The sequence below is a fragment of the Pristiophorus japonicus genome, chromosome 12 (genome assembly GCF_044704955.1).
Source record: "Pristiophorus japonicus isolate sPriJap1 chromosome 12, sPriJap1.hap1, whole genome shotgun sequence".
In the NCBI taxonomy this organism is placed as follows: domain Eukaryota; kingdom Metazoa; phylum Chordata; class Chondrichthyes; family Pristiophoridae; genus Pristiophorus; species Pristiophorus japonicus.
Genome location: NC_091988.1, coordinates 147536816 through 147551028, shown reverse-complemented (window position 1 = coordinate 147551028; position 14213 = coordinate 147536816). Strand labels below are relative to the sequence as shown.

The following is a 14213-nucleotide window of genomic DNA, read 5'->3' as shown; positions in this document are numbered from 1 at the left end:
AGGATTTATTCATCCACAAGGCAACAATGCTAAGAACTGCCATTTCTAAACCTCAAAGTCCACAAAATTCAAATGGGGCAAACTAGGAAATAATTTAAACACAAATAGAACTGAGTTTCCTGGCCCTAGGGTTGCAAGTTGAACAGTTGTGTGCTAAAGAAAACTAAACCAGGTGCTCTGAATTACTTCTATTAGATTCTGAATATTTTGAAAGCACCTATTTAGTGTCTGACCTGTTTGATTGTATTAAGTTTTATTTGCTATAATTTGTGACTTCGCCTAGTTTATCCTTGGTTTGGTTATTTTAAAACACAGGTACATCGCTAGAATTGTATTTTACTTTACAAGCCAGTAAGCCAATTTTGTTAAAACTGACAGCAAGATTTAAATCTGACTAGTCTTTAATTTCCATGATGCCTGCAATATTTTGCTTACCTATAACTCTATTCAAGAAGCTGAACATTGAGGTTCATTAAATGCTACATTGTGATTCTACCTGGTCACATCACTTGAAGTGTGTTCTCTGTTTTGCAAAGATAGCATTATTGATGAGAAAGGGTACATGAGAACATAAAGCATGGAACAAGAAAAGGCTATTTGGTCCATCAAGCTCGCTTCCTCCACAGACCATACACAATCTACCCTATCATGGATTCTACCCCACACATTTAATCTCCTGTGGGAAAGCTCTGCATAAATATTCCCTCATTCCGAAAGGTAATCAAACAAAACTCCAGAATATTCATCCATCCATATAGCTCCACCACTGAAATCGACAGCAGCATTAGGAACCATTGTTTCCTGTGGAGTTTATCATTATTTCAGATTGTAGCTGTTCCTATGGTCTTCAACCTTGATACCTCTCCGATATTTGTCGCATTCTTTTTGAATTGAGTTATTTGAAAACAATATTTTGTTGCTGAGAATCTATTCCACATCCATTACTGTGTGCCACAACAAGTGTGTTGGGACAGTGGGATCCTACTCTCAATCCTCTGCTAGTGCTGCTGTGAGCCACCTGCTTGAGTTGTAGGAGAGCAGAGCAGTGATTCATTTCCTGGCTTTTCCTCATGAGAAAGATGTTGGCCTCTGCTTAGCACTTCATCACAGCAATGCAGCGGAGATGGTAAAATTAGCCATGTAGTTGAAGTGCAGGCATGGAACTCTGTCTCATCATTTTGTGTCACGAAGTATTGGTGGTCACTATCCTTCAGATGTACCAAAAAGTGAAAAATACATTCCATGACATGAAATCCACAATGCCAGCGCGCATCTGTGTTGTGCAGCTTTTTACTCACAACCTGCCCACTTTCACCTGAATTTGATTGATCAGTTTGCAAGTGAACTGAACTGACCTGACACCAGTGTGCAGTTCAGTATTGTACTTGAATCAGTGAATTTTTAAAAATTGAAAACGACTGATATTGGAGTGTGATGGTGGTCAGGAAATTGAAGAAAGCAGAAACAATGCAAAAAAAAAATTGCAAGTTACCTGAATATTACCTTTATCCATACAGTATTTTCACTAGCTTTTCATAATAATTACGCATGCTCACTTAAGTCATATCATAGTAACCGTATATTGAAAATACTTCCATGGAGGCTTACCTATGCCCTTTTTGTCCCAAACAGAAACTATGTACCAACTTCCTGTCAACAACCTTGCAAATCTAAGAAAGGCTCGTAAAACAGTGAAAAAGATTCTTACAGATATTGGCTTGGATTATTGTAAAGATCATATAGAGGTAAGTAGAAATTCATGTTTTTGGAGGAGGCGAAACTGGATTCAAATTCCATCCCGTCACATACTGATATAAAACTCCCTTTTGCAGCTTTGAGTTTAAAGGGCAATGAGTTTTAGTCGTTTTTGGAGGCCAAGTCAATAACACAATAGTCTAAAATTGACCATTTCTAATTTGTAGTCTTGTGCAAAAAGTATAAATTACAATCACTTAAAACAGACCAAGCAGCAACATGTCACAATAAACTTCATATAGTGCAGTATTACTTTACGGAGTAACAACTTCTTCAATAGTCAGTAAATTAATTCAAGTGTGTGTACAAATCAGCAGTGAATGAGTTCAAAGCTAGTTTCTTACTCTGGGTTCAGAGGACAAAAATGAAAGTTTAGATCCTTCATTGTGTGCCTGTAATGTGGGGAAAATGTTACATTGTTGCAATAACTGGTGCTCCTCCGAGTTAGATTTATCAGATTATTATAGAGAGCTTTACTCTGCTTGTGCTTGATACTCCTTGCGTACAATATGATTACAGAGGAAATTGCATCTTAGGGTGCCGGTTAGAACTTCGAGATTTTTTTTTAGAGTTGTTTCTTAATGACTGTTGTCTGTATAATTCTAAGTAGATCAGAACTCTTGCTGTCTTGTCAGCAAACTACTGTGTACTCCCACCTGCAACCTGAACCCATTGTAGTGTGCAATGACTTACCTGCTTTTTACATCTGTTATTTAAACAGCTTATTTAAAAACAGGCGTAGTTACATTTTGAAAATTGATTTAATTTTTGTATTGAAATTTAAGATTTTTAAGAAACCATACCCTCACAAAGATGTGTTGAATTCATAACTTTGTTTTAGTTAGAATAAGCTAAAGTAGTTCTCCCAATAAATGTAATCACCTATACAAATGTTTAAAAACTTGTGGTTCAAAAAACATGTTCAAATACCGATTTTATTGGTAATTTTTCACATTACGAGTCTGTTTAGGGGTGTGTCGTTTGTGTGCTTGTCACTGGTCTTTTTTTTTAAATCTCAAATTGTTGTGTTACTGCTAATTGAGCCTCAGCCAAAGATAACAATTAGGGAAAGTGGTGTGAGCACATAACCACACGGCTGAATTTGGTATCTGGTGGAAAATATTCGTACCTCAACAGTTGGTACAGACTGCATTTAGCTATCAGGATTTGAGTGAGGAGAAACTTTGCATAATGTATGCTTCTTATCTGACTCAATTTGACTGGGAGCCAAATTACGCTCTGAGAATTTGTGCTAATTTTTTGAAATAAATTCATTTTATGCTCTCATTTGTTGCAAGCATGGGATGTTTTCAGTAACTTTGTGGCAATTTTTTGAAAGACGGGCACACAATCAAGGATCTAAACTTTCATTTTTGTCCTCTGAACCCAGAATAAGAAATTAGTTTTGAACTCATTCACTGCTAATTTGTACACACACTTGAATTAATTTACTGACTATTGGAGAAGTTGTTACTCTGTAAAGCAATACTGAAGTTTATTATGACGTGTCGCTGCTTGGTCTGTTTTAAGTGATTATAATTTATACTTTTTGCAATCCTTTTGGGAGAGAAGAGAAAATTAAAATTTGTTGCTCTGATGCAACGTTTCAGTAGAAGGCTTTTACTTAATGACTAATAAAGAATAAAATAATGTATTAAAAATCTCTCTATACAACTAAAACTGTTCTTCCAGGATTTCAAACAGTTCGAACCAAATGACTTCTACCTAAAGAACACTACGTGGGATGATGTCTCGCTTTGGGACCCTTCTTCTACAAAGCTACAGGTTGGCTTAATTTCTATACTGGAAGTGTTAATTCTTGCATTATCTTCAATTTCATTAAAGCTTCATTCAAAGTTGTTTCTAATTAGCAGGGTGGGATTTATTGGTTAAAATATGCTTTTACTAAGTGGTAAACATATACACTCTTATTGTGCATGTCTGCAACTGATTCTTTTTAACTATTATAATTAGTGATTTGATTAGTTGAAACTTGAGTCAGTAGTTTAGTAAATCTGCAGCAGTGGTGGCAGATCAAAACATTGAGATTGTTTCTATGGTGGATTACAGATTTTATGTCAAATGAAGGCAGGGAATCTGCTTTTCATAGCAAGTTGTTAAAATTATATTTAGTGATATGAATATATTTTTCCAAAATATGTAAAACAAATGGAATCTGATATTGAAGCAACATGTATTGTTAACTGGTGTTGACTTTAGCCTGTTCGGAGGTATACTGTCAACTTTTAATGTAATGAAGTCAGATTTAGGATAGGTACAAAACTTTGATTTACCAAAAAGCAGATTTTTTTTAAATTGGCCTTAAACATTTTCCATTTAAAATAATCTTTGTACGTCTGTACAGGAAGTAATTTAAACTCTAGTATCATTGCAGAATGTAACATACTTACCATCCTAATGCCAATTATAAGAACATAAGAATTAGGAACAGGAGTAGGCCATCTAGCCCCTCGAGCCTGCTCCACCATTTAACAAGATCATGGCTGATCTGGCCGTGGATTCTTTAAAGTATAAATAAAACACGGTAAAATATAGCAGCAAGAATTTTTCAGGTGTTTCCAGCCTTTTACACTAAGCACAATTTGTCAACGTGAAAATAGTACCGTCCTATCTTTCTAGTGACTGAGACTATCACTGATAAATAGGGTGTTGTGTAATCTACTTTACAGCAATTTTTAGTATATTTAACATTCAGAAATATTCGATCCATAGCATTTTTGGCTGGCAGACAATCTATGGGTACCTTTTTGTTTTAATCACAATGACAACAAAATTGGACTAATTTAAATTGCACATATGTAGGCTGCACAATAATAACTGCTGCTGTTTTACATTTGCAGGACTATCGTACAAAACCATTTTGCTGCAGTGCTTGTCCTTTTGCATCCAAATTTTTTTCTGCCTACAAGAGCCACTTCAGAAATGTTCATAGCGAAGATTTTGAAAACAAAATCCTGATAAATTGCCCTTATTGTCCATACAATGCTGACAGAAAGACCCTGGAGACCCATATCAAGATTTTTCATGTTCCTCTGTGGAAAGTACCCAGTGGAAGCAAGAATGCACACAATGAAAAGTCAAAACAGGATGGCAATCTTAAACTGAAACATGCTGACAGTGTGGAGCAAGCAGTCTATTACTGTAAGAAGTGTACCTACCGAGATCCTCTGTATGATGTTGTCAGGAAACATATTTACAGGGAACATTTTCAACATGTGGCAGCGCCTTATGTGGCGAGAACAGGAGACAAGTCAGTAAATGGCACATTTTCTGCCCCTAATGGACGAGACGATGGGACTGTACATTGCAAACGTTGTCTCTTCATACCGAAGACTTATGAGGCCTTGGTGCAGCATGTTATTGAAGACCATGAAAGAATAGGATACCAAGTAACAGCAATGATAGGGCATACTAATGTGGTTGTACCAAGATCAAAGCCCTTGATGCTGATAGCACCAAAGCCACACGATAAGCCTTCTCTAGCTGCCGCAAATTATCAGAGTATTAAAACTTCAATGCAGCAGAATATGAATCGTGTATCCATGTCCAAAAGTGCACAGAATTCTGCAGTCAATCTTATGTCAAGTACTGGCCGTCTGCCACCAAAATATGCCATTTCATCAATGGCACATAACTATTTGGGACAACAAATTAGACTCCCGCTGCCAGGTGGTTTACCAGTTTCCCTTCAGCAGCGATCACAAACAGTAAAACAGCTAATCTCCAGTGGCAACGGAAGGCAATATGGAGTTGGTGCTGGAGAACAGAGGCGGCCATCTCAGATGCAATATAATGTTCAGTCGGGAAGCTTGACCGGTAATAGTGCGGCTAGTCAATTGTCAATGAAACAGTCGCAGTTCAGTATTTCCCAAGCACAAAGGATGCAAGGATTGTCCAGTTCAGCGGTCAAGTCATTAACTTCTCCAGCAGGCCTCACTAATTCTGCTACACAGAGCTCTGCATTGGCTGGTTCCGCTGCTCAAAAATGGAAGATCTGCACAATGTGTAATGAGCTTTTCCCAGAAAGTGTGTATAGCATACACTTTGAAAAGGAGCATAAAGCTGAAAAGATCCAGGCTGTAGCTAATTATATTCAGAAGATCAACAGTTTCACGAGCAAGTGTCTCTATTGCAACCGTTATTTACCCAGTGAAACACTGCTTAACCATATGCTTATACATGGACTGTCATGTCCCTACTGCCGTTCCACTTTCAATGATGTTGAAAAGATGGCTGAACATGTACGAATCCTTCACATTGATGAAGAAGTGGGACCCAAGACTGAGTCAACATTAACTTTTGATTTGTCTACACAGAAGGGTAGTCGTAGTAATATACAACTCCTTGTAACTACATACAGTATTTCTGAGAGTCCCTCAGTGGAGAATGCAAACTATCGACCCCAGAGTCAGAACTTAACATTCAGAAAGCCAGAAGGGCAGTTGCAGCAGCCAAAGCCACAGGTCAAATCTAAAATAAAGCCAGATTTGAATTCTATACCTCAAACCCAAATACCCTATAAAAATGATGTTGGAAAAACCCTTTGCCCGTTGTGTTTCTCTATTTTGAAGGGCCCAATATCGGATGCTTTGGCTCACCATCTGAGGGAACGGCATCAGGTGATACAAACCATTCATCCAGTGGAGAAAAAACTCACCTATAAATGCATTCACTGTTTGGGAGTCTACACAAGTAACATGACCGCCTCTACTATAACATTGCATCTGGTACACTGTAGAGGTGTTGGAAAAGCACAAAATGGTCAAGATCGGAGTCTTGCTCATGCCAAGGTAACACACTCGCCAAGTGTAATGCCCATGAAACGTGAATATGAGTATGAATATGGGGACTTTGCTTTCATGAAAAAAAGGAAATTGGATAGTGAAGAGACTGTTCAGAGTTTTACCTTGGGAGAGGAAAAACTGGACGAACCAGTAGTTTTAGCTATTGATCCTAAGGGTTATGAGGATGAGTCCTACGAGGCCAGAAAAATGTTCCTCACAAACTACTTTAACAAGCAACCCTACCCAAATAGAAGGGAAATTGAAAAGTTGGCAGCTGGCTTATGGTTATGGAAATCGGACATTGCCTCACACTTCAGCAATAAGAGGAAGAAATGTGTTCGTGATTGTGAGAAGTACAGGCCTAAGGTGTTGCTTGGATTTAACATGATGGAGTTGCGAAAGGTAACGCACAATATGGACTTTGGGCCTACTTGGAATATGTTAAATAGCAAAGACGTAGTTGGCAAAGAATCTGTCAGTTCAAAACCAAACTCAGATAAAGTGAATCAGAAGCCAGAGAAGGAGAGAAGAAATTTGATTCTGGGATCAGAAAAAATGGAGGCAAGTGTTTTAGATTTGAGCTCCCAAATGGAAGAAAATTCAAATCCAAAGTCCAAGAAGGGAGGTGCTTTGAGCCAGAGCTCAGAAAAAATGGAGGGAAGTGCTTTAGATTTGAGCACTCAGATGGAAGAAAGTCCTTCAAATGTGAGCTCTGAGGTGGTGGAGGGAACACCATTAGATTTGAGTGCTCAAATGGTAGAGGAAAGCCCTTCAATCAAGAGCGCTGAGATGGTGGAGGAAAGTCCTTCAAATGTGAGCTCCGAGATGGTAGAGGAAAGTCCTTCAAATATGAGTTCTGACATGGTGGAGGGAACTGCTTTAGACTTGAGTTCTCAGATGGTGGAGAAAAGCCCTTCAAATATGAGCTCTGAAATGGTGGAGGGAAGCCCTTCAAATATGAGTCCAGATATGGTGGAGGAAAGTGCTTCAAATATGAGTCCAGATAATGTGGAGGAAAGTGCTTCAAATATGAGTCCAGATAATGTGGAGGAAAATACTTCAAATACTTGTGCAGGTGAAGATTTGCCATCAACTGAAATGGGTAGAGAAGGAACTTCTGAAATGGCTCCTGAAGAGTTAAATAACGAATTGCAAAAACCTGCATTTGCAGAAACCGCGTTGGAACTGAAGGATGATGAATCAAATATGGAAGAGGAGCAATATCCTGAGCCATCTTCAGAATCGAAAGATAAAGAATCAGAAAGTGAGGATTCTGAAGAATTCTCAGAATGTAAAGATGGTGTTTCTCCGGCTGAGGATGGACTAGCATCTCTACGTGCATCTGATCAGGAGGATGTTTCATCTGAACTCAAGCAAGAGTTTTGGATCAAACGACCATGGACAGATGATGCATCTCAAAGTGAAGAAGAGCAGGAGCCCACACGGCCCTCTGAAACAAAAGCTGCATTGGAAAGTGATGAACAGAACTGGATGGAAGGACAAGCTGGGTGGAGTGGAGAGCCATTCCAAAATGAAGAGGAAAAGTGGGCCAAAGAACAGCCTGAATGGAAGAATGTATCGCCAGCGAATGAGGAAAGTTTGTCTAATCCACTGTTGGAGTGGCAAGGTAACACAGCAGATAGTGAAGGTGAGGAGCTTGATCAGCTCCTCGATCAGTCAAATGATGGCCTCTCAGATAATGTGGCAGAACCCGTTTGTGGCTCATCATCTGGTGTTGGGCTAAGTAGTCAGCCTGCATAGAAGTTTGACTTGTTTTGGAGTCTCTCTTGCTGTGAAATGTGTGCAGAATCTTAAAATGAAAGGAGCCAGTGTATAAAATATGAAGGACTATTCAGAGGTACAGAATTACAGACAGAGGAGGTGTTAAGATGCAGCAGGTTTAGTTGCATTTTGCCTTCGGGTTGCTCTACAGTTGTACAAAAGTGGCATATTGTAATTTACTTTCTCAATGTTTTCTCATTTACCTATGGTAGTGAAAGGCCAACATGTACTTATTGGTTAACAGTGTACTGTACTATAGATTTCAATAAGACCTTTAAGTTTGTTTTATTCATTTACTCGGTCTGCGTAGCTGGAATGTATATTTCTACAGTCTTTTAGAGCCATTCTAAGTGAAGCTTATCGTATAGGTCTTGTGTACTTGTTCTAGATTTACTGTATGATTCACCTTTTTTTAGTGATATCCCTGCTGTTAAATAAATGCAGCATTTAGTTCACTTGATAACTGCTTGAAGGAGGTTGTGCTGTAGTGTCTGTCAAATTATTATAAACTAGTTTTTATTGCACATATCCTTATACAACTTTGGTAGCATTTGGCCAGTAGCTTACTGAACATAAAAACTGGCCTTACTGTAATATGGCAAATTGCTGTTTAATGTATCCTTTGCTCCAATATTGATGGTTACTGGCATTTCAAATGTTAATGCATTTTTAAAGTCTCCCTTCAACCTAAATTACTTACAGAACTAGAAACAAAATTCATAATATGCTGATTTCACTAACTTACGTTTTGGATCAGCACACGTGGTGAATTGGGTAAAACATGGCAAATATTTAGAAATGCTGGGTTTTGCCTATTTCAAGGTTACATGTTAGGGATAAACACCACTGTGGTGGTTGTATACATTGTATCATCTATGTAATAGTGTCTGTAGTAAATTTCATTTTTGTGATCTTTATTTTCCTTTGTACTTTTCATTTACACTTCTGGAAAATAAAATGCTTTATCGTACTTAATTGTGTATGATATTTACATGCATTTTACGTTTATGGACTTGAGATGGTGGGAAGTTTTCAAAATAAAAATGCAGCTCCCCTTAACACGTTTTCACAAAGATCCGTTTGTTTAAATTTAACGCCATTTTTTCAACTCAACAAATCTTCAAAATAAAAGCTGTTTTCTCATCTCCGTAAGTGTAAGGCGCACATTTTTTGGATATGCTTTATAATAAATTTACAAATTAGCCATTTTGATGTAACAACAAATGGACAGGAATGACATTCGATTTGCTTATTTTGGAAAAAAATTTTTGCATCTTTAGTTACTTCGACATTCCTAGTCTGTTACGAGTTATATAATTGTATACGTTCAAAGCACGTGTGTTTTGGGGGGAGGGGGGTTAATGGGTTATAATGTCTGTTCGTAGATGATTAGTTGTATGATTGAATGTTCCAGTGGATTTATTATTTTCTGTGAAGTTGTGTGCCATGCATTCTAGCATGTATAAATGCTAACACTTCACTTAATCACTGATGTGGGAATCTTTAATTTTTAAGTTTAAAATCTTCTGGAACTAGGGAGTGCTGACCTGCAGTTTTGTTTCACGCTGTTGTGATCATGATTTATTTTCAGTTAATCCTTTCACTGGTACAAACCAATACTTAGGTTTGTATAAACTGTACCATTCTTGATTCTTTTTGAACTGATCAAGTTTTTGTTTGTGACGGATACATTTTATTAAAGATCTTGACAAAATTCGCCGTTTAATGTTCCACCACTCATGCATTGCATAGTGAAAGGGTTGAAACAACCTTAATTTTGGCCTATTGGGCATTTCTGGACTGCTGCATTTTAGCATTTTACAGGAAAAATAATATTTTTGAATCAAATGTTCATAAAAATGCAGATTACACTACATGAATGGATATGGAAGTTGCTGAGACCTGATTTCCAAAATTATGATTCTGGTAATATCGCAACAATTTCAAAAACTATTAACGAAAGAGGGATTACTTTTATTTTTAAAAACAAATTAAGTAATAAACAACTAGTAATGTGTGGTTTAGTGATTTTAATTATGGTGTTTAACAGTTTACTGTCATTTGATGGGGACAGTATTTTAAAATTTAATCACAAATGAACAAAAGTGCTTACAGTACATACTTGATCTCTCAAATTGCCTGTGTAACATCAGATCTGCTTGATCAGTCCTAAAAGTTTGTTTTCTCCCAAACATTCTTGGTGACATTCATTTTAAGTGGTTTATACTTTGAGGCATAAAGTAACGTGTGGAATGCAAATGATGACATGCCTTGGTTGTAAACCATTAAAACTGGAATAGAATCATACAATGGTTACAGCATGGAAAAAGGTCATTCGGCCCATCGAGCCCATGCCGACTCAGCTAGTCCCACTCCCCTGCCCTCTCTCTAGCCCTGCATTTTTTTTTCCTTCAGATACTTATCCAACTCACTTTTGAAAGGTAAAATTGAGTCTGCCTCTACCACTCTTTCAGACAGTGCATTCCAAATCTTAGCCACTCACTTCGTAAAAAAAGTTTTTCCTCATGTCGCCTTTGCCTCTTTTGCCAATCACCTTAAATCTGTCTCCTCTGGTTCTCAACTCTTCTGCCAATGGGAACAGTTTCTCTACTCTGTCCAGACCCCTCATGATTTTGAATACCAATCTAATCTCTCCATCTTCTGTGCTCCAAGGAGAACAACCCCAGCTTCTCCAGTCTATCAACGTAACTGAAGTCCCTCATTCCCGGAATCATTCTCGTAAATATTTTATGTTACTCTTGGCTTTGTACATGAACTGCTCATTTTGACCAGTACATCTGTAATATTTGGTTTCCAACAAATTCAGCAAAGCTGCTTGGGATAGCTGAAGCTTTGCCGTTGGCTGCCTACAGCTACCTTTGGAGATACAAATATGTATGACTCCTAAGTGGTGTCAGCTAGGCTCAGTTGCTATCACTTTCCTTCTGATTCAGAAGGTTCTACCTTCAAGTCTTACTCTAGGACTTCAACATACAGTCTAGGTTGACACTCCAGTACAGGATGTAACTAATATAGAGGTGATAGGCTTAAGACACTGAACAGACTTGAAAAATATAGACATCCTTAACCTCAGAGCAGGCTACCATTTTTAAAAACTTATCTATTCTATGCGCTGGCCAGAAACTTTAAAACACAGAGCTTTTATTCAATGTGTTGTAAGATTGAACTTGACTGTACACTGACACATGACGTCACTATAATTCTGTATTTGGAGACACTGGTCACTGAGCTCTTTTGTCAGACAACCAGAGCTGATCAATGTCCCCTTCTCAAAAGTCTGGCACAGCTATCCGTCAAGCCCACTACTCCAGGCCACAGTCTGTGTTAAAGTGGCTTGGGGCTACACAAACACACACACCACTTCCAGTGGAACATCTTGCAGCCTGATTGACTAACTGAATAGAATGACACTTTATGCAGTAAAATGTTTTGAATTGGATATGTACTTCAAAAGGAGAAATACGCAGAGCCCTAGGGACAGAGCAGGAAGTGGGACTAAGATCAGTCTTTCAAAGAGCTGACACAGATGATGGTCCTTTTATGCAGTATGATTCTTTGAAAGTGTTTCTGAGGAGCAGTGCATCAGAAATAGCTCCTTGGTACACTAAACACTATGCAACTTGCCTGCATGCAAGTTTGTTGGTTATCTTATGGAATAACTAGCCATATCTTGCTCTTATGAGCACTCCTTAAGCACTGATTCTATCCATAAAGAACTCGAATCAAAAATTGGAATTTATCAAGGTACATCTCGCATTGCATAGGTAGTGTTTCTGAAATGGATTTAAATATTGGCTGAAGCAGAGGAAGCTATATATGTTTGTATCTGGATCAGCATGGATTGAGGAAACGAGCAGGGTGACTTGTGGATCAGTGCTGGGGCCATTGATGCTTTAACTACATAAATGACTTGGAAGTGGAAACAAAGAAAACTCCCAAGTCTTCAGGTGTGGCCAAACGGGCAACAGACTAAACCAATACAGGGCTGGAGTGAGAGTAGCAGATGCTGTTTAATGTGGACATGTGCAAAGACATGATATTGGCAAGGTGGTAATGCAATGTAAAATGAATGGTATCTGACAGCACAACAGTTGACAATTGGAGGGTCTGGTGTATAGATTGTTGAAGCCATCAGCACCGTGTGCAGGAGCAGTAAAGAGGAAATAACAGAAAATGCTACAAACACTCAGGTCAGACATTATCTTTGGAGAGAGAAACAGGTTGCTGACCTTTCATCAGATCAAATAGGTTGGGCTGCATAACCAGATGAATAGAGTACAAATATAAAGAAGTGTTGAGTTTATAAACAGCATGGGTCTAGACTCTTGAGCACTCTGTTCAATTGTGGTTACAAATATGAAAAAAATGATAGATGGATATGAGATTTACTGGTACTGGCTAAATGGACCATAATGGTTTATTCCAGTCCTGTATATTACAGTAGTGAGGGAGTGCAGAATTGTCTGAAGTTCCATTCTTCAGATATGGTATTAAAAGTGAAGCTCTGCCTGCTGTTCAGGTTCATGGTCTATGTGAAAAGGAGGAAGTTATCTGTATCCTAGCAAATATTCCTCCTCAACCAACAATATGCCTCCCTCAAACAACAACAACCAAAAATAGATTAACTAGTCATTCATCTCATTGCTGTGTACAAAATGGCTGTTGTGGTTGGCCACAAATTAACTGCACCTCAAACGGTAATCTTGAGTGATTCGCAACCCTGCAGCCACTTCCGGTTTCAGCCTGTCATGGCACTTCTGGAGCCGGGCCTCTGGTGATGTCACTTGCTCCCATGCAGTTCAAACCTGCAAGTGCCTTTCTGCTTTTGTTGCTGCTTTTAAAGTCCTGTGATATCAATGCTTTTCTTTGTTACTACCACTTAAAATAACTACTTTGGTGAGTTTGCTTGTAACTTATAGTACTACAATTAACTGATTAACTACTTAAATTGTATAATTTTACTATTTTATGGGAACCGGAGTAGACAATATTTAGCCCCTCGTGCCTGTTCTGCCATTCAGTGATGGTGAATTGGCAGCCCTTGTTACATGCCGTCCCACTTTTCTTCACCATTGATTTCAATGGAACTGGAGCACCAAGCTCTGATGCACCTGTCTTCTGTATCTCCACTGGAATGTTCTCACGATCCATGAACGTTCTTCTGCCCAGTACACTAAGCTGGATCCCAATGTTATGTGGAATTAACAGAGTAGTTACATTATGTGCCTGCGATGGCGGGGACCTCAAAGAGGACAAACAGGATTGTTTACTTGGCTGCTCTGGCTGAAGACGCTTGAATACTCAATGCAGGGATTCATCCCATTTCAGGGATTGGAGGATTGTGGAGCCTCGTCAGTTTTCACATTGGTCACTTTTCCCGATGAGACAGGATCACAGAACTTTGTTCGGATCCATTGGTTGTGGGCTAGCTTAGTTCTTAGAGCCTGTTTTATTTTGATGTTTAGCATGCAGCCAGTCTTTTATGGTAACTTCACTAGGATTGTAGCCAATTCAAAGGTACACTTAATGCTGCTGCTCCAGATAGTGCACCACAGCCACAATGGCTTCCTTGCAACTTGGAAATGAGGGGTACAGTTTAAGGAAATGGTTAGTAGTGAAGTAAAGTGGAGGGTATCATTGGTCTCCAATGTTACTGTAAGAGCAGACTGTCTTGGCGCAAGAGCAGACTGTCTTGGCACAGGAGCATAAGAATTAGGAACAGGAGTAGGCCATCTAGCCCCTCGAGCCTGCTCCGCCATTCATGGCTGATCTGGTCGTGGACTCAGTTCTACTTACCCGCCGTCTCCCCGTAACCCTTAATTCCCTTATTGCTTAAAAATCTATCTATCT

At 38.7% G+C, this 14213-nt stretch overlaps 1 protein-coding gene across 4 annotated transcripts in view; it reads left to right on the top strand.

The window, feature by feature from the left end:
- adnpb (activity-dependent neuroprotector homeobox b) overlaps positions 1–9312 on the top strand; it is a 28708-nt gene extending 19396 nt beyond the window's left edge. For 3 of the 4 annotated variants that reach the window (XM_070896032.1, XM_070896029.1, XM_070896033.1), the window contains 3 exons: positions 1633–1745; positions 3448–3540; positions 4617–9312. In XM_070896032.1, the coding sequence (XP_070752133.1) occupies positions 1638–1745; positions 3448–3540; positions 4617–8321 (3906 nt within the window). In that variant the 5' untranslated portion in view covers positions 1633–1637 and the 3' untranslated portion in view covers positions 8322–9312. Of the gene's footprint in view, positions 1–540; positions 718–1632; positions 1746–3447; positions 3541–4616 lie in introns of all 4 variants that reach the window. The other variant, XM_070896031.1, reaches the window with a different exon arrangement.
- Positions 9313–14213: the final 4901 nt, after the last annotated feature.